The following is a 26,427-nucleotide window of genomic DNA, read 5'->3' as shown; positions in this document are numbered from 1 at the left end:
AAAGAGAAGTGGGACGTTGGAAAGAAAATAAGATATAGAAATGAGGGAAGAAGGAAAAGTGAAAGAAGAGATAGTTGAGCAAAGCTAAAGAAATCCTAACATTAAGAAATTTCAAATCTCAATGCAATTGCATGTTTTAGTTTCATGAAGATGATTTCCCAATCTGAAATTCAGGCATGTTTTTTTTTAAGTGTCTGCCTTTAATGAATACCTCTGGCATTTAAATAGAGTTCTTGAATATTTAGATTTTTGAAGATTTTCCTTTTTGCAGCTGTGCTCAGATCATACCCAACAATTCTTTTTTTTAACATTCTAGATCTTTTGAAGATGATCCATTTAAAATAGCTTGTGTCCCAACCATGTGGTCTTGTGTTCAGTCCCACTGTGTGATACTTTGTGCAAGTCCCAGGCCAACCAAAACCTTGTGAGTAGATTTGGCAAACAAAAACTGAAGAAGCATGTGTTGTGTGTGTGTGTGTGTGTGTGTGTGTGTGTGTGTGTGTGTGTGTTCGTGCGTGCGTGCGTGCGTGTGTGTGTGTCACATCACTGTTTGACAACTGGTGTTGGTTTGTTTACATCCACATAACTTAGCAGTTTGGCAAATAAGATAAGTAGAATAAATACCAAGGTTAAAGAGTGCTGGGGTCAATTTGTTCAACTAAACCAGGGCTTCTCAACCATTTTTATCTATGAACCCTTTGATTACTATTTTATTCTGGTGGACCCTCATAGCCATTCTATTTATAGAAACTTCTTTCAAAATTCCTATTTCGTTTTTTACACATTAATTTGTGTAGGTTGAATGATGTAAATTGTTAGAGAAAGAAACCTGTTTCTTGCAATACATACATCTGAAGCAAAAGTTTTTCAAGGGCCCTTCAAAAACTATTGTGAGTCCTAAAGTTACTATTTTGTTGCATGGACCCCAAAGAATCTTATATGGACCCTCAGGGGCCATATGGACCATGATTGAGAACACTGAACTAAACCCTTCAAAGTGGCCCAATGCACACATACACTTTCTCAGCCCTCAACCTTTGAACCAACAGAACATCCTTGATGTATCAGATGATGGAGAGGGCTGCACCCATTCTAAGCTGACACTCATTTTCAGTTGAGTGGATACAGCAATGTGAAATGAACAGCTTTTCTCAAGAACACCTTGTATCAGCCGGTCCAGGAATCAAACCTGAAACCTTATGATCATAAGTACAACACTGACCACTAAGGTATATGTCTTCACACATACAGTGTGTATTTGTGTATATGCGCACATGTGTATGTGTGTATATGTTAGCTGCTACAAGGGTAAGGGTGACGTGTGCATGTGTATGGGTGCATAATTGTTAGCTGCTACACAGGTAAGGTTGATGCATTAGATAGAAGCAACTTTAGAGGCATCATACTTTTGGATCAGATGATGAAAATTACAGAGAGAGTTATTGCCCAATTAATTAAGAGCAGAATTAGGCTAGAGAAAATGCAGTTCAGCTTTATCTGGAGAAGAAGCACTACTGATGTTTTTTTCATAGTCAGTCAACTGCAAGAGAAGTACTTAGCTAAGAATAAGCCATTATACCTGGCATTCATTGATCTAGAGAAAGCCTTTGATAGAGTTCCTCGTTGTGTTATATGGTGGGTTCTGAGGAGACTAGGGATAGATGAGTGGTTGGTCAAAGCTGTACAGACCATGTACAAAGACACTGTCTTTGTACAGTAATGTGAGAGTTAACCACAAGTACAGTGAAGAATTTGGTGTACAGGTATGGGTTCATCAAGGCTCAGTCCTTAGTCCCCTCCTTTTCAACACTGTCCTCCAGGCCACAACAAAGGAATTCAAAACCAGCAGCCCCTGGGAACTACTGTATGATGATGATCTTACCCTCATAGCAGATTCCATATAAGAGCTAAAAGAAAAATTCCAGGTGTGGAAGCAAAACCTGAAATCTAAGGGCCTTAAGATTAACTTAGCAAAGACTAAGGTCCTAGTAAGCAAGAAAACTGACAGGGCCCTACCACCTCCTCGGGTAGGTGGCCTTGTTTGATTTGTAGGAAAGGTGTAGGTAAGAACTCCATATGAGGAATCCAGTGCAAGCTATGAACACAGAAGAGGTGCAATGAGTTAATTAGGAGGTTATCAGAGAATATAGTTTTCATATGTGGAAGATGCACAGGGTCCATAAAAACTTTAGATACTTAGAAAATCGATTTTCTTAAATGCCCTGGTGGTTCATTAGAGGAAATAGATAATTTCTGCTACCTGGGGGACCAAATTAGTAGTGGGGAGGATGCACGGAGAGTGTGATAGCTAGAATAAGAATAAGATGGAGGAAATTCAGAGAGCTGTTACCTCTGTTGACCACAAAAGGTTTCTCTCTCAGAGTGAAAGGAATATTGTATGATGCATGTATATGGACAATAATTCTACATGGTAGTAAGATGTGGTCCATGAATGCGGAGGACATGTGAAGGTTAGAAAAGAATGAGGCCAATATGCTCCGCTGGGTGTGTAATGTAAGTGTACATGTTTAACAGAGTGCCAGTGTTCTGAGAGAGAAGTCAAGCATAAGAGGAATTTGTTGTTGTGTGCAAGAGAGAAAACTGTGCTGGTTTGGTCATGTGATGCAGATGGATGCTGACAGTTCCATAAAGAAGTACTGATCTCTCAAAATGGATGAAACATGTGGAAGCAGGAGACCCAGGAAGACATGGGATGAAGTACTGAAAAACAACCTCAGGAAGCTAAGCCTTTCAGGTGAGATGACAAAGGACCAAGATACCTGGCACCTTGCACCTACTCAAGAAGACCTGTACCCTGCAGCAGAGGTGTTAAGACCAATCCTTTTGGTTGTGTAAAGCACCCATGGCAGTACCACATAAAAGCACCCATGCAGTGCCATGTAAAAGCACTTGTGTAGAAACACATAAAAGCACCCATATGGCAACAAGCAAAAGCACCTGTGTGACATCATGCAAAAGTGCCTATGCAGCATTACATAAAAGCATCTATACAGTGCCACATAAAATTGCACAGGTGGTGCATGCAGCACACTCTGTAAAGTGGATGGCATTAAGAAGGGTATCCAGCTGTAAAAACCAGGGTGCAGATCTTGCCAGCTCTGGTAACACCATCTAACCCATGCCAGCATTGACAACAGACGTTAAATGATGAAAATATGTCTTTTATCTTTTACTTGTTTCAGTCACTAGATTGTGGCCATGCTGGGGCACCACTTTGAAGGATGATTTTAATTGAACAAATCACCTCCAAGACTTATTTTCAAAGCCTAGTACTTATTCTACCGGTCTCTTTGCCAAACTGCTAAGCCACAGGGGTGTAAACACACCATGTGTATGTGCGTGTATATATCATGGCACTCCATCGGTTACAACAATGAGGGTTCCAGTTGATCCAATCAATGGAACAGCCTACTCATGAAATTAATGTGCAAGTGACCGAGCACTCCACAGACACGTGTACCCATAACATAGTTCTCAGGGAGATTCAGCATGACACAGAGGGTGACAAGGCTGGCCCTTCGAAATACAGGTACAACAGAAACAGGAAGAAAAAGTGAAAGTTGTGGTGAAAGAGTACAGCAGGGTTCACCACCACCACCCCCTGCTAGAGCCTCATGGAGATTTAGGTGTTTTCGCTCAATAAACATTCACAACGCCCGGTCTGGGAATCGAAACTATGATCCTATGACTGCAAGTCTGCTGCCCTAACTACTGGGCCATTGTGCCTCCACATATATATATATATATATATATATATATATATATATATATATATATATTACACACACACATATACATACATGTGTGTACTTGTATTTGTGTGTATTCATTCTTTCATTCAAAATCCATCTTTCCCTGTTTTTTGAATAGGGATTTTGGAACAGTAAGATTTTCTGGCCAGACACTCTTCCTGTCACCAACCCTTACCCATTTTTCAAGATAAGGAATTTTTATAAAGATATCTTCAGAAGTATAGAGCAATTGGTCATTTTGTCAACATCATTGTTTCAATCAAGCACGTTTGGAATATTAACATTCATGCCCCTTTGCATACATATACTCACATCATACCTGCATACATACTCAATAGTTACAGGTTATTATTTATAGCTTTAGCTATAAAGTAGTAAGTTCAGTTATTAAAAATGAATTATATATATGCGTGTGTGTTTTCCAAGATTCCTGCAGTCTCCATCCACCAAATTCACTCACAGCCAGGGAGCAGAAGATACTCAAGATGCTATACAGTGGGATTGAACCTGAAACCACATGGTTGTGAAGTGAAGTTCTTAACCACACAGACAATTCCGACATCTATCATATATACATATATATATATATATATATATACACACACAAACACATATATATATACACACCCATTTATGCATATACACACAGACTTCTGTATGTCTATAAATGTGTCAGTCATGGAATCATTTGATACATAAACACAGGTATAATGACATTAAATGCTGTACAATGCATACGTGAGACAACAAAAGTCTGAAATAATTCTCATTCATCTTCACTTCATTGCAGCAAATCTCAGCTTAACTTGTTGAAAACTAGTTCATACATCTCTCAACTTCTACACTTAAAGTGTTGTTCTAATTTGACATCAGACAGATTTGCTTGATATTTGAATCTTAAGAACATGGGTTTAGAAAATAAGGACTCACACTGATGTATACAGATGACATTTTCAAAATATATTTTCTCAACATTCACTACTTATTCTATTACGTCTTATCATTCGTTTGTATTCTGAAAATGTGAATTGTTTTTCAAGAGCATTTAAATGATGTACTATAGGTTTATAATTTCCATTTTCAAATCATTAGTGATCACAGGAAAGGTGAAATAATTGACATCTTGTCATTATTCATTCAAGTAAAATGATTAATAGTGTAAAATGAAATGGAAAGTGAATAATTCAGAAAATTCATGAAAGTCATTCAATATTTAATTCAAGCAGGAATGAATGTTCATGATGATGGGAAGCAGGAATGGGAGGGGGGAGAGAATTACATAGTCACTCAATCAGCATATTAGAAATAGCAGCCAAATCGTCCTTTCAAATCATACTCTGCTGCAAGGGTTCTCAAATTGGGGATGATATTGACACAACTGACTTTAAGTAAATCAACAACCAATTATGAACATTGGTCTGTACAAATTGATATTTAGAAGAAACTTTTACATTGACATCCTCCAAATTAAGTGAAGTGTGACAATGATTTTCTGTAAATGTATATTATTTATGGGGAAAAAGTTTCACTTTGAGAATCATGTTAACATAATCTCAAAATTTTAGAATTCATTGAAAACTGTCATTAAGTTCAGCTTAATTGCTAAATGTCCAAGATTAAACAAGTTTTATCAACTATTTTTCATTTACAGATTATAGGCAACTCCCTCATTGCGGAAGCATTGTGTTCATAAAAATTTTGAGTGTGGCATGTGGTAAGTAGTTTGTTTCCCTACCACATGGTCCCAGATTCAGTCCTGCTGTGACACCATGGGCAAGTGACTTCTACTGCAACCCAAAGTCAACAAAAGCCTTAAGAGTGGATTTGGTAGCTGGAAACTGAAAGAAGTATGTCATATATGTATATACATTTATATGAATATATTTATGTACATGTGCCTTTGTGTTTGTCTCCCACCACTGCCTGATAACTGGTGTTGGTTTATTTACTTAGCAGTTTGACAAAGAGACTGATAGAATAAGTACCAGGCTTTAAAAAATAAGTAGTAGGGTTGATTCGTTTGACCAAAACACTTCAAAGCAGTGCCCCAGCATGGCTGCAGTCCAGTGATTGAAATCAGTAAATGGTAAGATAACCTGGAATTTCATCAAGTGAAATGTAGTTTCTCTTTAAATTTGCACTCATTGACTTTCATATAGCATAAAAGTCAACAGGGAAAATAGGTTTCATAGTTCAGTGCTCTACTTTATGGCATAATGTGCAAGAACACAGTGCTTCTGAAATTCAGGAAATACTTGTAAAATATAATTTGTTTATAGATGACAGGAATTGTGACATGGCTAGGCCTTTTAATTACAGGCCCATGATCAAATTATAGTGTAATTTGGCTGAGTATTCCATAGATATATGTGGTCTTAATGTAATTCTGGGACAAAATCAGTGTGGCACATGATGGACATAGCTACAGTTTCAATTGAATGTTTCTCAAAGATTAAGAAAAATACACCATTCGCTGAATAAATTGTGGAAAATCACAGCAAAAGTAAACTAAATATCAAATGAATAATTCTATTGACAAGGAGCTGTGGATTACTGTGGGTCACAGGTTTCTTCATTCCACCCCCTTATTGGTTACATATTTGGTGTGAGACTAGGTTGGCTCTTTAAATTAGTTGTAATTCATTTGGCACGGTTCCACACAGTTTCTTTTTAACCAATGCTTTGGCCACCTGATAGATTAACTACTAAGTCACTCACCAATGTGATTCATCCTCTGATACCCAGACATTCTCTGTCCCATCTCTCTGCCATTTCTTCTGCTGCTATACGGCTTCTGCTCCTTGCAATTAGCTGAGCTCACCTCACCTACTCTCAAACGTTGCCGTCTCACTTACCTCTTCTCTTCTCATCATCCTTCTAATGTCCACCACCACCTCACACCCACCTGAGCAAAATACTTTACATTCTGAGTTCAAATTCCACCTAGGTTGACTTTGCCTTTCATCCTTTGAGGGTTGATAAAATAAGTACTAGTTAAATGTGTAACCAGTTCACTTGATCATACAACTGGAGTGGTCATCCTAGAAACAGATGAAGATCCATCTCCTTTAGTTTGTGTTTACTTATACACATCAGCAAATGAGCCAATGAGGTACTCTTTGTATGGTTGTTCAATTTGCTAGAAATAACAGCCAAATCTCCCTCACACTATGCTCTAACATTTTTAAAATGAAGGATACATTAAATAATGTTGTCCTACATCTGCAATAAAAATACAGAATGGCTCATTCTGGCCTGGCTTGGGTTTAAACTGAAAGGCATTCATTGCAATGAATAGAAAACTTCACAAAATATATGTAAAATATATATGAAAAATATGTATGATATTAAGACAATCAACGAAAAATATCTACAATAAAATTTTAATTGATAAATATAAATTTTTATCAAAACAAAACACGTGGGTAAAGTAAATCTTGTGGTGTGAAGTGAAACACAACACAATATGCGATTGTCATAGTAACAAGCTGTTAATGCTTCGCTGTCTGTTAATTGGCTAAAACTACCCAAATTTTCCCAGCTTTAATTCCAAATAACATCAGATTCTTTAATTTACAAGATTGGTAAACCAAGTAATTAGTTGATCATAATCAAAATTCAGAGTTGCATCGATACATCAAAATTGAAAGCAATCTGAGCAAAGTTAAAGGAGGCTGATTCTGTGAATCAATTTAACTAGATCCAAAGGACCCATGAGATGGTTTTGTTTACTAGTTAAGACCCCTTTAATTTCATGTCATTATTGATCAAGCAGACCTATGTTCAAAGGCATTGCAGCTGTGACCAACCAGTCTTTTATCCTGGTATTGTTTATCTAGAACTACATTATTCAATGAGTCCTGCTAGTTTTAAGATGGGAGGATGTTGTTTGAGGAAGATTTAGTTATTATTTTTCACAAGTTGAGTGACCATAAAAAGACTTCCTCATTGGCCCACAGTTACAGCATTGATGGTGGTGGATCCAGTGTTGGAGGTAATGATGAGCATTAAGTAGTTCAATCAACAGACTTACTTATTTGTTAAACTAATTTATTATGTTACTGATTTATTCCATACATGTTCCCTTATTGTAATTCTCAGACAGAATTAGTGATGTAATGTGTGTCAAGGCCAGACTGTTCAGTAACAAGAACAATCCATCTGACAGACTTTCACAGGCTTCTAGTTTTACTCACAAGACTTGGGTCAACCCTCAACTGTTTTCTATGTAGGGTATATTTTCATTCCACTGGTCCTCAACCACTGAAGGCTGAAACTATAAGACATTTAACCCTTTAGCATTTAAACCGGCCATATCCGGCCAAAAGTATTCTGCCTGTTTTATGTTCAAACTGGCTAGATCTGGTCTCTCACACCAACCCTACAATATTGTTTTAAAAATTAACAGCTACCTCATCAAAATCTCATAGCTACAAGATAATGTGTGATTAGTTCAAAACAATATAGATGAAAAAGCATTCATTTTAGCAGAATAATGCGAACACTAAAGGGTTAATGAATTGGAAATTGTAAACAAAGACACTGTTTTTACCCAGACAGTGTTAATGAGGATGTGTGGAATAACATCCACATACACACTCACACAAACAACAAACTTCTTATTTTCCATCACCCAATTCCATTCATAAGACATTGCTTGTCTCGAGGCTATAGTAGTCAAGGGTATCACACAGTAGGGATTGAGCCCAGAACCATATAGTTGATAAGAAAACTTCATAAACACACAGCCATACCATTAGCTTAGATATTTAAAAAATAACCTCCTCACAAATAAGAATCATAGAAAAAACTTTAATATACATAACATAGAAATAGTTATGGGGCCTGTACCTCTCTTATTGATCAAATATTACATCAAAAAGTAAAATAAAATAAATCAACTAGTTAAAAACCAGTTCTTGGTCACAAATCATCATTAACAATTAAGCTGACTAATTAATTATAATCTAGTGAAATGTAGTCATTTCAATAGTTCTAGGACAGAACTGGGAAGTGTGTTGATCAAACACCTTACTAACAATTCTATGTTTATCTTATTAAGTACTATTGTGACAGACAGGAAGAAATAGACACTATTTATTCTATTGGTACCATTTTTATAAGACATGCACAATCAAAAATAGGAAATTGCATTCATGTAGCAGCAGCAGAAGAAAATCAATAGAGAGTGAGGGAATAGCATTTCTTCAAATCTTGTTAGTGAATGAATTATTCACAGAGCAAGAATGCAAATGTTTAAGGGGTTTACTTAAGTCCATATGCCAATGAAATGTTGCTGTGTAGGTTCAACAAACATGGCTGTGTTATTTCAAAACTCACTTCCCAATCACATGGTTTCAGACTCCATTCCACTGTGTGTAGTACTTTCTCCTACTATAGCCTTGCACTGACCAATGTCTTGTGAGTAAAATCTGGTAGATGGAAACTCTACAGAAACGTGTGTGTGTGTATGCATGCATGCATGCATGTACCTGCACATTGTATCGTCACATAGAAATCATTTGACTGCAACTGTAAACATCTTCCATATGACCTGTGGTTCATTGGCTGCAACTCTGAACAACTCCAATATGTCCTGTGACTCAGTAGTCTAATGACCAGTAGATAAAAAAATACCTTATTTGAAAAGCAAGTATTGGTCAATGACATGAAAAACATCCACCTGCAGGAGTTTCATTCAATATCCAACCCATGCCAGAATGGAAAAAGCAAATGTAAAAAGGGGGCAAAAATCTTCTGCTATAGCCCCAGATGGACCAAAGTGTTGTAAGTGAATGTGGTTCATGGAAACTGGAAGACTGTCATGCATGCATGTATGTACAAATATGAATGTGTGTGTGTGTGTGTGTGTATAATCTTTTTGTAACAGTTATAATTATGGCAAGCAGTGCTGCTGTTTTCAGTACTCCTGTCAACAAATCATTTAGTCACTTCATGCTATCACAGCCATGAGGAATAAGAGATCTCTTACTTGAAAAGCAGGTAAAGGTTAGCATCAGGAAGAGCATCTGTCTGTAAGACAATGCCTAACATAATAACATAGTCAACCAATACATGCAAGCATAGAAAATCATCATTACTATCATCATTGTTTAACATCTGTCTTTCATGCTAGCATGGGTTGAAATGTTTGACTGGATCTAATGAGCCAGAGAAGTGCATCATGCATGTTTTGGCAAGGTTTCTATGACTAGATGCTCTTCATAAAATCAAACAAGCACACTTTATAGAGTGTACTGGGCACTTTTTTGTGGTGCCAGCAGCAGTGGAGTAGCCATGTAATTTAAAAGACTAAAGGTCTGTCACAACTAAACAGGAGTACAATAGACAGAAAGGGAGCTTTATGTGCTGAAAGGAAGGGTAGGAACAAATTTCTTGCTGTAGAGAAGATACATGGTTATTTCATGTAATAAGAGTGTATGAGAGTAATTAGAGTGGGGGATGATAAGAGAGGTAAAGATGGTAATAAGAAGTAAAAGAACATGAATTTTTTTTTTAAATGTAAAACAAATGAACAATCCAATGTGTGTGTGTGTGTGTGTGTGTGTGTGTGTGTGTGTGTGTGTGTGTGTGTGTGTGTGTGTGTGTGTGCGCGTGTGTATATGTGTGTGTATGCATGCATATGTGTGTGTGCAAGCAAGTTTGTAATACTGCTCTTTTTCTCTTGTATCCACTGTTTATAAACAAAAGCATCATTGTTCATAAAGCTGTGTTGTTCTCTTGCAGTCCACCACTAAAAGCATATCCTGGCTTCTTCACATGTCCTGACATGTTTTGTGATCTTTGTAGACAAAAAGGTCCATTCAAACAGCGTTGATTGTTTTCATTTCTCTCCAGGTAACTATATCCAGGCTGTTTATTTTTTGCTAGACTGGGAGACTATTACCCTGCTTGGAAAGAGATAAGGGTAAGCACCAGGAAGGGCATCTGGCTATAGGAAATACTACCCCAACTTAGTCTCATTTGACCCATGCAAGCAAGGAAATCTAGACACTGAGACAATGACATAAGATATATGTGTGACATAGTATATGTACAATATGGTATATGTGTGTATGTTTACACAGTATGTTTGCATGTATGTAACAAGCCCGTCACTAGGTACTAATCACAGAGACTCAGCAAGTGGTACTTGTGTTGTACAAGTGTTTTTCATTATAATCCTTTGATGTACAGAGGTCTCTTTATTGTGACCTCATTTGTCATTGTCTACTGAAAGTCTTATGATAACGGATAACGAGTGTAGATTAGCCAGCTGGAAACATACAGTTATGCAGTGGGACTGAATGGTCATCTGAGAGGTCAAAGAAAGTCAGTAATACCATAAGGAAGCAAAAAAGAAATGGCTATCATCTGTGAAGATGGAACAATTACCATGCATGCATGCATGTGTATGTATGTATATATGTAACATTCATTACTAGCAATTAAGGAAAATTTAGTATCAGCATGTATCCTACTTTCATTAATGGCTTTAGATATCTTCTTGCCCACCTCCTGCCCTTTGATCCAGCAGAACAGTCAGGATAGTACTATAGAATGAACAGCCAAGTTTATCTCAGCAAGATTTGAACTCAGAGCAGAAGGAACCAGAATAAGTATTGCAAGACATTCACCTGACACACTAATGACTAAGCAAATCGACCACCCAATCATCAGCTGATATAACAAAAACTTGCAATGTGCACTGGAGCAGTAACTGTTATTAATAAATTAATGTCCAGTGAACACAACTGATATATAGATAATAAATATCATTATAAAAAGGTTAGCAAAAGCTATCTAAAAGATTAATTTTAAATTTCATAGAAATATGTTAAAGAAGGGCACTTCATAGCTTTGAAAAAAAATTGAACTGTAGGTAAATTATATAAAAATTTTGACAAAGTAGACTATATAATATTTACCTTAAATCATTTCAAGAGATACATTGTTTTTTCTGTATATAGACTGGTTAAAAACTAAATATCTCTCAAGCTCTCTTCAGGAAAGAGAAGTTTGAGAAACAGCACTTAGATATGATTTCATAGCATGGAGATAAGAGATAGATCTCTCTTTGAATAAGACAGCAGATTTCGTATGTGTTCCTAAGCTCAATGAACTGAGGTAATATTGTGTTATATCTAGAAACAACAAAATACAAACAGTGAATTTAAACTCAACATCCTTTGATGATTAGCCTATAAGTTTGTCCAGTTGGTTATCTCATCTCAACACAGATTTTAACTTAATTTTTATTAATCACTGAAATTTTCTGATTTTCTGCTCTCCTGTGTTGGTCCTTTTACTGAACAATTAAAAATTTCTTTAAACCATTTTTTTTTTTTTGCTCTTTAAAAAAGCAAAATCAGCTCCAGAACAATTAATTTTTCAAAGTAAAACTGGCATTTGATTCCTTTATTTTTAACTTGGCAAGCTTCGTGATCAATTTGTCCTGACACTTAGCCTAGCAAAATTAAACTGAACTACTACTTGACTAAACTCAAGTGAAGCATATTAAATCAGTTAGGGTTAACTATGTATCTACACTTGTATGTGCAGGTGTGTGGCTTAGTGTATAGGGTGTTTGGTTCACGATCATAAGGTCATGAGTTTGATTCCTGCGAGCACATTGTCTCCTTGAGCAAGACACTTTATTTCACATTGTTCCAGTCCACTCAGCTGGCAAAAATGAGTAATGCCTGTACTTCAAAGGGCCAGCCTTGTCACATTCTGTGTCATGCTGAATCTCCCTGAGAATTACATTAAGGATACGCATGTCTGTTGAGGGCTCAGCCACTTGCACATTAATTTCACAAGTAGGCTTTCTATTAATCAAGCCAACTGGAACACTCATCGTCATAACTGACAGAGAGCCAGGGCATGAGCAGGCAAAGTTTCCATTTTGAGGAAGACTAGCAACTACCTATGCATACAAGCCTCTCTCCACAGAAATGGCAAAATGAGGGCCTATACCCCTTGACACTAGTGCCATTGCTGTCAGGGTACTGAGAGTGAGAACAGATACTATAATGCGCAACAAAAATCTAACAATACACCATTCACTGCTCTGGATTGGCACTTTATTGTACCAGCCCCAGAAGGAATAAAAGACAATGTTGACCTCAGCAAGATTTGAACTCAAAGCACAGACAGTCAGGACCAGTACAACAAGGCTGTCTTTATTCAACATTCTTACAACTGCCAAATCGTTACAGAAGCACACAAAATACAAATGTGTACATTGTCTAAATTGCAGCTTGTATTATTTGAAGACCAACACTAGTAGTGCCCTATGCCATTAAGGATCCAGCTATGAAGCAGTTTTACTAGGGATTTCAGTTAATCTATCCCAATCTTATTGGTTACTAATAGTGTTAGATTTTTTTGTTTTTCTTCTGCTGATATCAAAAGATAGTCTGTCATATTCCATCATTCTGTATGTCAATAGAAGGGATGGGACAATTTATACAGGTTGTAACTATTATTTAGCAAAGCATTAAATACAAATAGCCAGACTGAATAAACAATAAAACATCTCTAGCTGTTTTTAATGTATCAACAGTATAAACCTTTTCCAATGGTTTTCAACATCAAAAGATTAAAGCTACATTTCTCATTGCCCAATCGATATGAGGATCAATACAATTCATCAATAGCAAATACATTTATCAATGTTCCACTTGGAAAGATTTAAATTGATGTTACTAGAAACCAATTGGGCAGTGGTGACATTAAAATCACAAGGCCTTGGTTAAAAACACTGGTGTCTATACAAAAAGAAAGGCAAGTTATTCAATTAAATGAATAGTTATTGGAATGGAACATCTGGTTCCCCCTCATATTTTTAGTTAACTACTTTGCACTTAAATTACCCTTGTACCTTGGTGACTTATATTACTTGTTTGAATATTATTTGTACATTGTAAAGCAGTTTGTCTAGGCTTATAGATTTAAAATAACAAATAAGAAATAGTTCCATCATAATACTTCCACCTATAAAAAGTATTGCACTGAAAACAGTCATTACCCAACATTGGCAAGTAAATCAGACTTTATAAATTTTCATTACTCCATTTTGCATGTATCTTCTCATTCATAAGTAACAGCTATTGTTCTAATTCTCAAGTGACATTTTAACTCACATGAATACAAGCTTCCCATAAAATATGTATTATTCATATATATCACATTATAGTCAACTGATTGTTTGCCATCTTTTACCAGTTTTCTGTTTATACAAGTCTCATTGTGTGTCATTTTCTATGGTCATCCCAAAAGCAAGCTGAGATAAAAAGTGACAAGAAGAGAAAAGAATAGAAATTATTTTGAAGAAGACAACCAGTTGTCCATGCATGCAAGTCTCCTATTTCCTTTGCCACTGATATTGTCCAAGGGAAAGAGAAGGTCCAATACAACTTGCACAACTGTTGTCACAGGTATTACAGTTAAATGGCAAAGAGCCAGAACTGATGCTGCAAGAGATTACACCCAACACTTTCACAGTCTCTCTCCCTCTATAATCACTTGGAAAAGTTTTAATTGATACTGCTACAGACAAACTACTGTGGGCAGTGGTGACATTAAAAACACAAGTCCTTGGTTAAAAACACTTGTGTCTGTACAGTGAAAATCAAGTTATTCAATTAAATGTACAATTATTGAAATGAGATGTCTAGTTCCCTTTGTCTTTGAGAAAGGGGACCATCATCATCAGGAAATGAACAAAATAAAATTATGCTTACATATTTTTGAAGCAGAAAATACATGTCCAACCACCACTGAAGAGAGCAACACGGCAGTTTTTGCACATCTTGAAATGACAGTTTGGGCATATTTCACCCTTGTTAAAAATAACGCCCAGTGGAGAATGACAACGGGCACACAATCGGGATGAATCATCTCCATCTCGTAAAATTCCTTTCATACGAATGTCCTGGATTTCATTTTTCAGCTCACTAGAAAAGAGCAGAAACAAAAGTAAAAATTAGATTTGCAGAACAATTGAAAAATATCATTTATGATAAAGATGTTCAAAGAAATATTTATAAGTAACACATAAAGAAATCATTTCCTGTAAAGAAAATGGTTGGCACTAGAAATAACTTTTACAGGAGTCTATTAAAATAAAGTCAAAATAAAAGTAAAACTAAAATAGTGATCAACAAATCAACTGTGGAGTGGAAAAAGATCAGTCATGGATATTCTTAAAACCAAATCATTAAATCTGACTCCAGAAAGTTTCAAACTTCAAAACCGCATTCCTCTTTGGTGGCAAATAAAAGAAATCATTATTACTATTATTAATAAGGCAGCGAGCTAGCAGAATCGTTAGCACGTTGGATAAAATGCTTAGTGGTAATTTGCCTGTCACTACCTTTTGAGTTCAAATTCCACCAAGGTTGACTTAGCCTTTTATCCTTTTGGAGACAATAAATTAAGTACCAGTGAAACACTGGGGTCGATGTAATCGACTAGTCCCCTCCCTGCAAATTTCAGGCCTTGTGCCTATAGTAGAAAGGATTATTATCATTATTAATAAAGCGGCAAGCTGATAGAATTATTAGAATTCAAACTCCAGTGAGATCAACTTTGCCTTTCATCCTTTCAGAATTTATGAAATAAGTACCAGCTGCACACTGGAGTCAATGCAATCAACTAGTGCCCTATAAATTTCAGGGTCTTTTTGCCTATAGTAAAAAAGATTATTATTATTAATCAGTAAAGTAGTACATAAGATTAAATAGCTAACAGAATTTGAAGTTTAAATCCCACTAGTACTGATTTTGCACTTCATTCTTCTGTGGTTGATAGAATAAGTCCCAGTTAATTACTGATGACAATGGAATCAAATGTTCTTGTGGCCTATGTTGTTATTATTATTATCATTATTATTATTATTATTATTATTATTATTATCATTATTATTATTATTATTATTATGAGGACTCATGCCCTAGTAGTTAAGGTGTTGCACTCATGATTGTGAAATCATGGTTTCAATTCCTAGAGCAGGCGATGCATTGTGTTCTTGAGCAAATCACCTCATCTCACATTGCTCTGCAATCACTTCAACACCTGACACATCGTGCATTGTTCACCTGTTCAGGTAACATCAATTTGATCAAGGGAGTGGGGTCAATGTAATCGACTTAGACCCTGCCCTGAAATTTCTGGCTTGTACCAAAATTTGAAATCATTATCAATAATAACAACGATATTTTATTCAATATATGTCAGGCTTTGTGCAAATTATAAGAAGCCACAATTTCAAGAAAGGGGTCAGTATTTTAACAAGTGAAGCAGGATGGAAGTTTCAGTTTACTCTAAAAGTATCCACACACACACACACACACACACACACACACACAGGCATGTGAGTCAACAAATTTCATACAACAAAATAAATAGTTAGGTTCAATATCACGACTGACTCTGCATCAACAATGACAATGATTTTTATTCTATTTAAATAGGTTAATGACCAAGAGAGAGTTGAGTAAAGTGATTGCATCAATCAAACTTCTTGTTTTTTTTTTATTATTATAAATGACCCCTACACCCAACAAAACTTGAAGTAAAATTTATAGGCTTAGACTTTAAGTATTATAAGATATTATAATCTGGTACTGTACTATTTCACCCCCTATTGAATTCTTTTTTTTTTTTTTTGGTGCGTTATTTACACTAATTGATAACTGGTATTCTATTAACTTTAGGAGGATGATGGGTACAAAGTTCATAGCTCTTTATTCTTAACAGAATGGAGGAGCATGTGATAAGATGCAAATACACACACATGCACAATTATCTGTCTGTGCGCATGCATGTGTGTGAGTACACCTAAGCACTGCATACAATATCATTACTATTTAACTTCTCAGAGTGCTTGGTATTACTTGCTTTGGTTGATTCTGTGAGTCTTACATGCTCTGGTTGATTCTGTAACCGTAACCTATAGCCATAGGTCTCACAGAGTCTCTTTCTGCAAATTATAAGCTTTGGTACTTGAATGTTAACTTATTATTATTATATTATTATTATTATTATTATTACTATTACTATTATTATTATTACTATTATTATTATTACTATTATTATTATTATTATTATTATTATTATTATTATTATTATTAAAGCAGTAAGCTGGTAGAATCATTAGCAAAATGCTTAGTTGCATTTCATCTTTCTTCACGTTCTGATTTCAAATTCTGCCAAGGCTAACTTTGGCTTTTATCCATTCAGAGTCAATGTAATCAACATATATTAGGTTACTCTGTATGTATTACTTAAGTCTTTTGCTCCCTGTGGAGCATAGAACATCAAGGATTTTTCTCCACCATTCTTGGCTGTCGACTGTCCCCTCCCAAGTCTTGCTAGTTTTAAATTGTTATCAATGCTTCTGTAACTTTTGCTTTTTCAAGTTAGGGGTGTTAGCCCAATACAGACCATTTTTATTTCTGAGAAGAGGTGGTCCATATTAGTCTGACCTCAACCTTTTGACCTGTCCAGCATGAAAGGTCCTACCAGGAGCTTGCACCCTGCAGGGTCACTGACATACACAAACCACCACAACAAGGACTGGAGCTTGTGGTAGACTCTGCTTGTATGGTGCATTTTAATGTCAGTGAAAATCCAGCAATTATACTGGTTCTGATTTTTTTCTTAATTTCTTTTAATTCTTCAAACAGTTGCTTCATTTATATAAATTATTTTTCAATTTATGTTAAGCCCTTTTCATTCTAATGTTGATTTAATGTACTAATTTTTATTTCCAGAGAAATCAACTTCCTTCTTTTTAAAAAAACAATTTTCAATTTTCAATTTTCAAAATATTTTACAAAATATTTTTTTTTTTAATTATTTTGAACTTAAGCATTATTTTAGAGGATTTTTCTACCTTACTATCAAAGAAATAAAAAAGAAATAAACCATAAATAAAATAAAAACCCAAATGGAAATGATGAAGAGGGGCTTCTGCTTGCATTAAGTGAAGAAAAATATTCGACCCTACAAAAACTGTACTAAAGTGAAACCATGGTAACTGAACCCTATCTAAACCAAGGAACAAGTAAGTAAATAACTGTGAGCCTTTATAGATGAACCCAAGGCACAAAGACGCCTTAGGGAAAGAATGCCACTGGAAAAAATGAAGATGGAAATGGAACTTCTAAAATTGAGGGCTCAGATGAATGAAGATAAAGTGAAACCCATCGATGAAGAGATCAACCAAGAAATCAACAAAATGATGCAAGGTCCCAACCTAGAGAAGTTCTCAAAACTATGGAAAGAAGATTGTGACAAAGAAGAACTGAAATCCCTCCAACACTGGGAGAAAAGTGCCACTTGAATTTTAAACTATGTAACTGTCTTTCAAACAGAATACGCTTCCAACAACTATTTCCTAAAAATAAGAAACTCAAAACAACACTCTAACACAGGTTCAAACCCATCTAAAAAACAGAGCTATCTACCCTACCAAAAAAAAGAAGACTTAACCCTAACTTCATAACCTGCCTGCAAAACAACAATGGAAGTACCACAACAACAAACAAAGAAATAAGAAATCACTACCCACAGGATAGACATTACACTCATGCCCCATACAGAGATACCAACATAACTTTTATTCCAACAATCCGCTTAACCACGCATAACAAACCCATAGCACACGAAATAATTACCAACAATGACCCTCTAAAGCACCACATCTGTACATGGAATACAGGGACACACATTTCAATCCGCATCCTAGAACCCACCCCATAAATTATGACAACAGGGCACTACACAACAACAGGGGACAACTACATAACAGCTACCGTCCCAACCACCTCAATCACTTTTTAGACCCAGTACACAAACACAAGGATACGAGATAACACTAGACATACAGGAGAAACCAAAAGTTATAAAAGTCATCAATCTAACTCACAAAGAACCAACACTAGACCAAATCAACATACTCTTCAAAGGGCTCAAATTTACACCCACCCACCAATGTTCCAACTACAACAACACGAAAGAAGACATTGTGGAATTCTTGATGGGGAACTATATGACAAATACAACAAGGACAAATTGTTGGCCAGAAATAGAAGTAACTACACCCCTTGAAAAGGTAAGAACAAAATTCTTGACCGTTTCTAAGAACACATCACAAATTACCCATATCAACACATACACAGACAAAAATACAAGCCAAACTTCAGTAAGAAAGAATGGGCTGAGCTGAACAGATTAAAGGATGATAAAACAATAACAATCAAGGAGGTTGATAAAGGGAGTGCAGTAGTCTTAATGGATACAGTATATTATATAACTCTAGTGCTATCCATATTAGAAGACACAGCATTCTATGAAAAAGCCCAACACTACAGTCAGCAGAAAATAATGAGAAGTCTAAAAACTCTGATAAACCTATACAGAGAAGGGCTGACAAGGAATATGACTATATGACTAACTTCAAAACTAAATCCAGTCAATTGTATGGTATTCCTAAGAGACACAAACGTGAAAAAATAAGTAACGCAAGCAGGGGAACCACAGACATAATAGTCAAGGTACTTCCACCTAATGACCTCAAATTAAGACCTATAATAGCAGACCCCGCATGCGAAACTCACTGCCTCAGCAACTTTTTAGAAACCCTTTTAAACCTACTTCAAGCAGATCAAAAGTTACGTAAGGGACAACGTATATATGCTCAACCACCTCCCTGAAACAATAAAAGAAATCCTACTAGTAACCTTCGATGTAGTGAACCTGTATTCTAATATACCCCACAACCCAGGAATAGAGACAATGCAATTCTGGCGAGAGAATTACTTCAATGAACTCCCACACTGCATCAGAAGAGAATTCATAATAGAAGGGCAAAAATTCATCTTGGAAAATAACTTCTTCATATTCAATGACAGCTTCTATCAATAGAATTGGGGACTGTGATGGGTACAAGAATGGTCCTTCTTTTTCTAACCTAGTTATGGGGTACCTAGAAATCACTCTTTTTATCATAAGGTACTACAAAAATATGGAAATCCATTCTCCCTTTACATAGAAAATAACTGGAAGAGACTTCTAGATGACCGCTTCATTCTTTGGCATGAACATATAGAGAGACTTAAAGAATTTCAAGCACTTCTAAATGGACTTGACATAAACATTCAATTTACGATGGAATATAGCCATCAACAACTTCCATTCCTCAACATCCTCATTAAGAAATCCAACAAAAAATAGAAATAGACACATACTATAAGCCCACAGACTCCAAGCAATATCTACCATTCAACTCATACCACCTCAGACACACTAGAATGAATATCCCATTCAACCTGGCAAAAAGGATTTGCACTATAGTACCTGATACAAGGGACACACGACTATATGAGCTAAAGGATACACTCATCAACAGGAATTACTCACCATCACTAGTTGATATTGGTTTTCAACATACCCTACAACTCAACATCCACAAACTCAGACATTCCAAACTAAAGAATGAATTACAACCAAAAGCCCTACCATACATATCCACGCACAACCCCCAAAACAATAAGGCTTTCAACACCATCCTTCAGAACTAAAAAGGGACCATAGAATGAATCAAATCCTCCAAATTCACACCATTATAAAGAGCAAAAAACAACCCGTCAATGGAAAGTATTGTAACACAAGCTCAAGTACACTTGTCAACAACATCGAAACCAACAGTACAAAATGCAGAAGACCTAACTATGGTATATTTATTATTTACAGTGGAAAACAACTTCACATGTGCTCCAGAAAACCTGACATATGTGTTAACTTGCTCAGGGTGTCTAGAGTAATACACTGGTCAAACTGAAAACAGTTTATGCCAGAGGATGACCAGGCATAGATCCCAGATTAAAATATAGGAATACAGAAAAATAGCATTAAGTGAACACATCGAGATTTGCGCTACTAATGAACAACCCAGCTTTAGAATATTTCCCCCTCTATAAATTTAGGGACGATGCAACCTATAATCAAGCACATTAGCAAAGAATCATATTTTATCACAAAATATAAACCTCTTTTGAATGCTTCCACCACAGATGACACTACAACAAGGATCTTTACAGCTACAACCACAACAGGTCGCTTTTAAGTCAGTCTCTACTACTGAGTCATAGCACACCTATCTTTTTCTTTTTCTTCTTCCGCTCCTTCTTCTTCTTCATCTTCTCCTTCCTTAGCTGTTTCTGCTTAAGCCATCAAACTTCAGAAACTAATATTTCTCTGTACCCATAAACACTATTTTTTTTAGATCTGTTACTACCTACCAAGCCTTCACAAAGGCAATGAGAGAGACAGAAAAAAGGAAAATTTCCTACCTATTTGAAGACTGGAAATATTTACAAAACATTTCATTTGATTTTTTCTTCAATTGGTTTTTCTTAATTAATATCCACCTTTGTTTTACTCTTAGTTGAAAAAGTTGAAAAGACTGAAGCCAATACTAAACATTACAAAATGTATTTCATGATAAAATTGCTTTAACATTTTCTACCTGGTCTCACTTTCCTTATATATATATATATATATATATATATATCATCTGTAAAAACGTAAATCCAAAAGAAGAAGCACACTAAAAGTTGTAGAGCAATATATATTTAAAATAGGGAAGGCCAGTTAGTTTATGGGATTACTTTAGGTTTCCCGTCCATATTTTTAAGAGGTCTTGGGCCAATATGTTTTGGGATCTGATGATATGCCATAAAGCTAAACTCTTTATGGACAGGAAATTCAAGGTAATCTCATAAACCAACCCTCCCCATTTTTTATATAATACACACAGACACACACATATGTATGTGTGTGCCTGCCCATTGCAAAAGTGTACAATGCAGCTTATTAATTCAGAAGAGAAGGATCCATTGTAGAAGAGACAGAAAGAGAAAGCAACAGTGTTGCTATCTAGAAGTTGCAGCCTGTTGATGGTTAATTCTTTCCAGCCAGCTGATGAATAGGTTTCATTTTCTTTATTATATTTATGTTTGAAATGTGATCTATATGTTTGTGTTGTATCAGCTGGATACTTCCACATTCAAATATGAGAACAATATTCTAATGAACTTTGTATAAGATCAGCAGCTAAAGTATTTCCGGTCCCTAAAGAGAAAACCAAGCATATTGGATGCAGTTTTGTCAATGTGAGAGACATGTGGTCACCATGAAACACCCTTAGGGATTTTAATGTCTAGCACATTTGTGTGCTCTATGCTTGATGTTGTTTATAACTTAGAAAGAAGCAATTCAAAAGCAAAAGGTTCTCATGCCAAATATGATCAGACAACATGTCTTATATCAAATACAACACCATCAATTCTATTGTAGTTCTCAAAGGCAAGGGACCAGTTTCAAGTGGCAGTCTCAGCAAATTGGCAGTCATTAAAGCATCAGAAAAATTGCTTGCAGTATCTAGGCAGGTTTCTCATGTTCTGAGTTCAAATTCTGTTCAAAAGTCAACTTTGCCTTTTGTCCTTCTGAGTTTTATAATGTACCAGTCAAAGATAATGGACAAGTGAAATTATTATAACAGTGAAAGAGATTTCTTACAGTATTTCTTTTGGCTCTTTGTATTCTATGATCAAATCTTGCTGTGGCCTAATTGAGCTGTTGACTTAATCTGTCATCCAGTTTCACATCACCACCTGGTCCTTGAATGCCTTTAGTGGAGCCTACTCTATGGCAACCATTCAGGCCAACTGGGTTTCTAGTTTAAGGTAACTTCCGCTGTCAGACTCTACAGTCTCAGAGGCCCTATAAAAAGTTATGGACATTGCACCTCCGACCCAACAAAGCAATAAAAAAAGGAATTCTTTCAAATCTGGCCCAAAGTCACTAAGTTTTTGACAGGGAGGGTGACAAGTCGATTATGTCTACTTGATTAGTACTTATTTTATCAACCCCATAATGACAAAAAGCAAAGTCAACCACAGAGGAATTTGAACTGAAAATTGAAACAAATATCACAAAGCATTTTTCTAAAGCTCTAACAATTCTGCCAGTTCAACACAGAGTAGTAATTCTTTCTATAGGCATAAGGGCTGAAATTTTGGGGGAGGAGCTAGTTGATTACATCGACTGCAATGCTCAACTGGTACTTTATTTTATCAACCCTGAAAGGATGAAAGGCAAAGTCAACTTCAGCAGAATTTGATGAAATGCTGCGAAGCAATAAAAATAAGAAGAAAAGCAATCTCTAGTAAATCCAATTTTTCAGAAATCCCATTGTCAATCACTGAAGAGAAAACAGATTCAAAGTAATAAAGAGGTCGTATATGATTATTTCTATCACCTTCCAGGTGTCGGGAATGAAAGCAGCAAGCTAACTGAGTCAAAATATTCTTTTGGAAGGAACACGCTAACATGTTTTCACTGGTGTCAATAAAAGGAGACAGATTGAAGAAGCAGTTGATGAAAGGAAATGATAAACAGGGAAAAAAACAATAACTGAAGAAATCTCTTCATAGCTCAAAAGTGATTCTTTTAAAACTTGCTTTCATTGTAGATTTTCAACAGCAACTAGCTCACTGTGAACAGAAAATTGACCTTACAAACGAGTGTTAAGAAGTTGATACATTTTCAACATGTGCACTAATTTATCAAGGAAAAAATGGTTATATTTTTGGTAATTAATTACTTTTTATTTTTCCCTCGTTTTATTCTCAAATTCATAATATCAATATGTAACTTGATTAACTAATTTCATAAATTACTTTCCCTCTTTTGTCATATAATGCAGGGTCATTGCCTTTGGCATAATACAAAACAGTTGTTCTTATTTCTTTTACCTGTTTCAGTCATTTGACAGTGGCCATGCTGGAGCACCACCTTTAGTCAAGCAAATCGACCCCAGGACTTATTCTTTGTAAATCTGGTACTTATTCTATCGGTCTTTTTTGCCGAACCGCTAAGTTACGGGGACGTAAGCACATCAGCACCGGTTGTCAAGTGATGTTGGGGGGACAAACACATACACACAAACATATACACACACATACATACATACATACACACACACACACACACACATATATATATATGTGTGTGTATGTATATATATATATATATATATATATATATATATATATATATATGACAGGCTTCTTTCAGTTTCCATCTACAAAATCCAGTCACAATCAGCCCGAGTCTATAGCAGAAGACACTTGCTCAAAGTGCCATGCAGTGGGACTGAACCCGAAAACATGTGGTTGGTAAGCAAGTTACTTACCACACAGCCACTCCTGCACCTACATATTTATATAGATTATATTTATGGAAATTTTCTATCATTAAACTTGTCTTCTAAAACAGGCGCAGTCACAGGAATTTTTCGAAGGGAGCACACAAAGTCAGAAGGGAATACAATTTCAGGAGAAAAGGGTGTAATAACATTATTTAGAAGGTTGCACTTCTTTTCTTGAGGGAGGCACGAGCCCCTCATCCACCCCACCCTCCTGGGTTAGCCCTTGTAAAGCATATTTCGTTTGTGTTATGTTTCAAAGAGATGAGCAAGTAGTTATGTTGCTTTTTGCAACATTTAACAACTGTTTTTATTAATTTATCGTTTCCTGTGGTAACTCTCTATTCTTACAATTTCTACAGTTAAACTTTAAAATTCACATTCTACATAAAACTTTGTGTTCTTTTTATCTTCTTATTGGCATTCAAATCTTAGATTTATATTCATTTTCCAAAGTCTGCATCCCTATGTTTCTTGATTCTACATATTCCTACCATGAGATCTTATCTTCTCAAGATTTTTTTCACACTACTTTTTCAACGAATATTCTCCACTATCATCTCTTAACATATTTTTTAGCCTTCCCATGGTCACAGCTGCCTTCTTCATCTCAGCTGATGATGTGATGCTACATACTCCAAAAAGCACAAGCTGCTTGATCAGAGTTAATGTTTGGTCCTGTACTTCTTTTTTATATATAGTTAGTATCAGTGGACACAGTAATGGAATAAAATCAACTATCCATCAATTAGTCAGTCATTACAAAAACGTGTATAAGAGGAGGACCTCAGAGAGCACAGGTGATATCCATGAATATCCGACAGAACCCACAAACATGATAGCTTGATGTCGTTGCTAACACTGATAACATATAGATTGTGATTAGTGCTTTTTCATGTCACTGACACTAGAGAGGACTAGTAGTTCATAAGACAAGATCCCTTGCTTGAGAGGCAGTGTAGCATCGAAGTAGGTGGCTTTGTACCAGATGTTGAGAGGCAACAGTATGATACAGGGATAGGAACAGGTGGAAAAAGGAGAAGATAGAGGTAATAAGGTGCCATGACATACCTCCTGCTATAAGAGGATCAATATAAGGGTAGAGAAGGAGCAGCAAATATGCTTGCGAGTTGTCTGACAGATCGTTAGAAGCAAGGGTACATAGGTGATAGAGAGAAAAGCAAACAAGGCGGATATGATCAATGACAATATTAGTTTAGGGAGTGGGGTGAAGGAAATAAGAGTGGGTCAGAGAGGAGGTGATAAGATGTAGTACAAAAAAAAAGAGGTGGAAAGCAACATTGTAATAAAGCCATATAGATGAATAAGATGATGTGAGATGTGGAAGGAAGGGGAGGATTTCTCAGTGACAAAACCCAAGATGAGAGGTATATAAGAGTATATATGAGGGTAATCCCAAAGCACTGGGGATGCAGGGAAACTGTGCGTGTGGCTATTGGCAGCACTTTTGTGTTTGTTGTGCCTGCACTTGCCCTTACGCATGCCTCACTGCCACACTCAATCTTGGCTTGACAGTCATATCTGATGGAGCTCCTGATTGACGCTACTGCTAAGTGTGAAGTTTGTGCAATTATTTGGATTTTGAATGCAAGAGGCATTAAACCGATTGAAATTCACTGCCAATTAACAGAAGTGTACAGCAAGTCATGCATGGATGTCAAATCTGTCAAATCTGACCTTGCTCAAGCATCCTTCCTCGCTCATCCTATTGCAGATGCAAAATTGAAACTCACTGTTGACGCGTCATCTTCCGCTATTGCCGCAGTTTTAGAGCAATCCATCAACAGCCAAAGCCAGCCATTAGCCTTCTTTTCTCGCCAGCTGAAAAGTGCCGAATTGAGATACAGTGTGTTTGGTAAAGAACTCTTAGCAATTTATCTGGTGGTGAAGCATTTCTCTTATCTTCTCGAAGGTAGAGATTTCACGATTTTCACCAACCACAAACCGCTAACGTTTGCTCTATTTGCCAAAACAGACTGATACTCGCCCAGAGAAACAAGGCATTCGGATTACATATCACAGTTCACTAGTGACATTCGCCAGATATCTGGCACTGACAACATCCCCTGCCGATGCTTTATCTCGCCTGTTTGTCGGTGCATTGTCAACTCCTACTTCAATTGATTTGGTTGCTACGGCTACTGACCAACCCTCCTTGGACTCTCTGGACATGTCTTCAACACAGTTTTCCTGCTGCAAGTTTGAACACCTGCCTCTGCCTTTTTTTGAAGGAACCATTCTCTGTGATGTTTCTACCAGGTCACCCCAACCCCTTGTTCCTGAACATCGTCGTTGCATTCAGTCACACCCCGACATTGCGGCCACAGTAAAGCTTATCTCGGCCTGCTTTTCCTG

General features: G+C 36.3%; 1 protein-coding gene across 8 annotated transcripts in view; it reads right to left on the bottom strand.

The window, feature by feature from the left end:
• LOC106879475 (uncharacterized) overlaps window positions 1-26,427 on the bottom strand; it is a 419,118-nt gene that overhangs the window by 228,676 nt on the left and 164,015 nt on the right. For all 8 annotated transcript variants that reach the window (XM_089358606.1, XM_089358605.1, XM_089358603.1 and 5 more), the window contains one exon: window positions 14,519-14,731. In XM_089358606.1, the coding sequence (XP_089214732.1) occupies window positions 14,519-14,731 (213 nt within the window). The remainder of the gene's footprint in view (window positions 1-14,518; window positions 14,732-26,427) is intronic.

This window comes from Octopus bimaculoides, chromosome 10, assembly GCF_046866305.1.
Source record: "Octopus bimaculoides isolate indiv1 chromosome 10, ASM4686630v1, whole genome shotgun sequence".
Taxonomy (NCBI): domain Eukaryota; kingdom Metazoa; phylum Mollusca; class Cephalopoda; order Octopoda; family Octopodidae; genus Octopus; species Octopus bimaculoides.
This window is presented reverse-complemented; position numbering and strand designations above follow the sequence as displayed.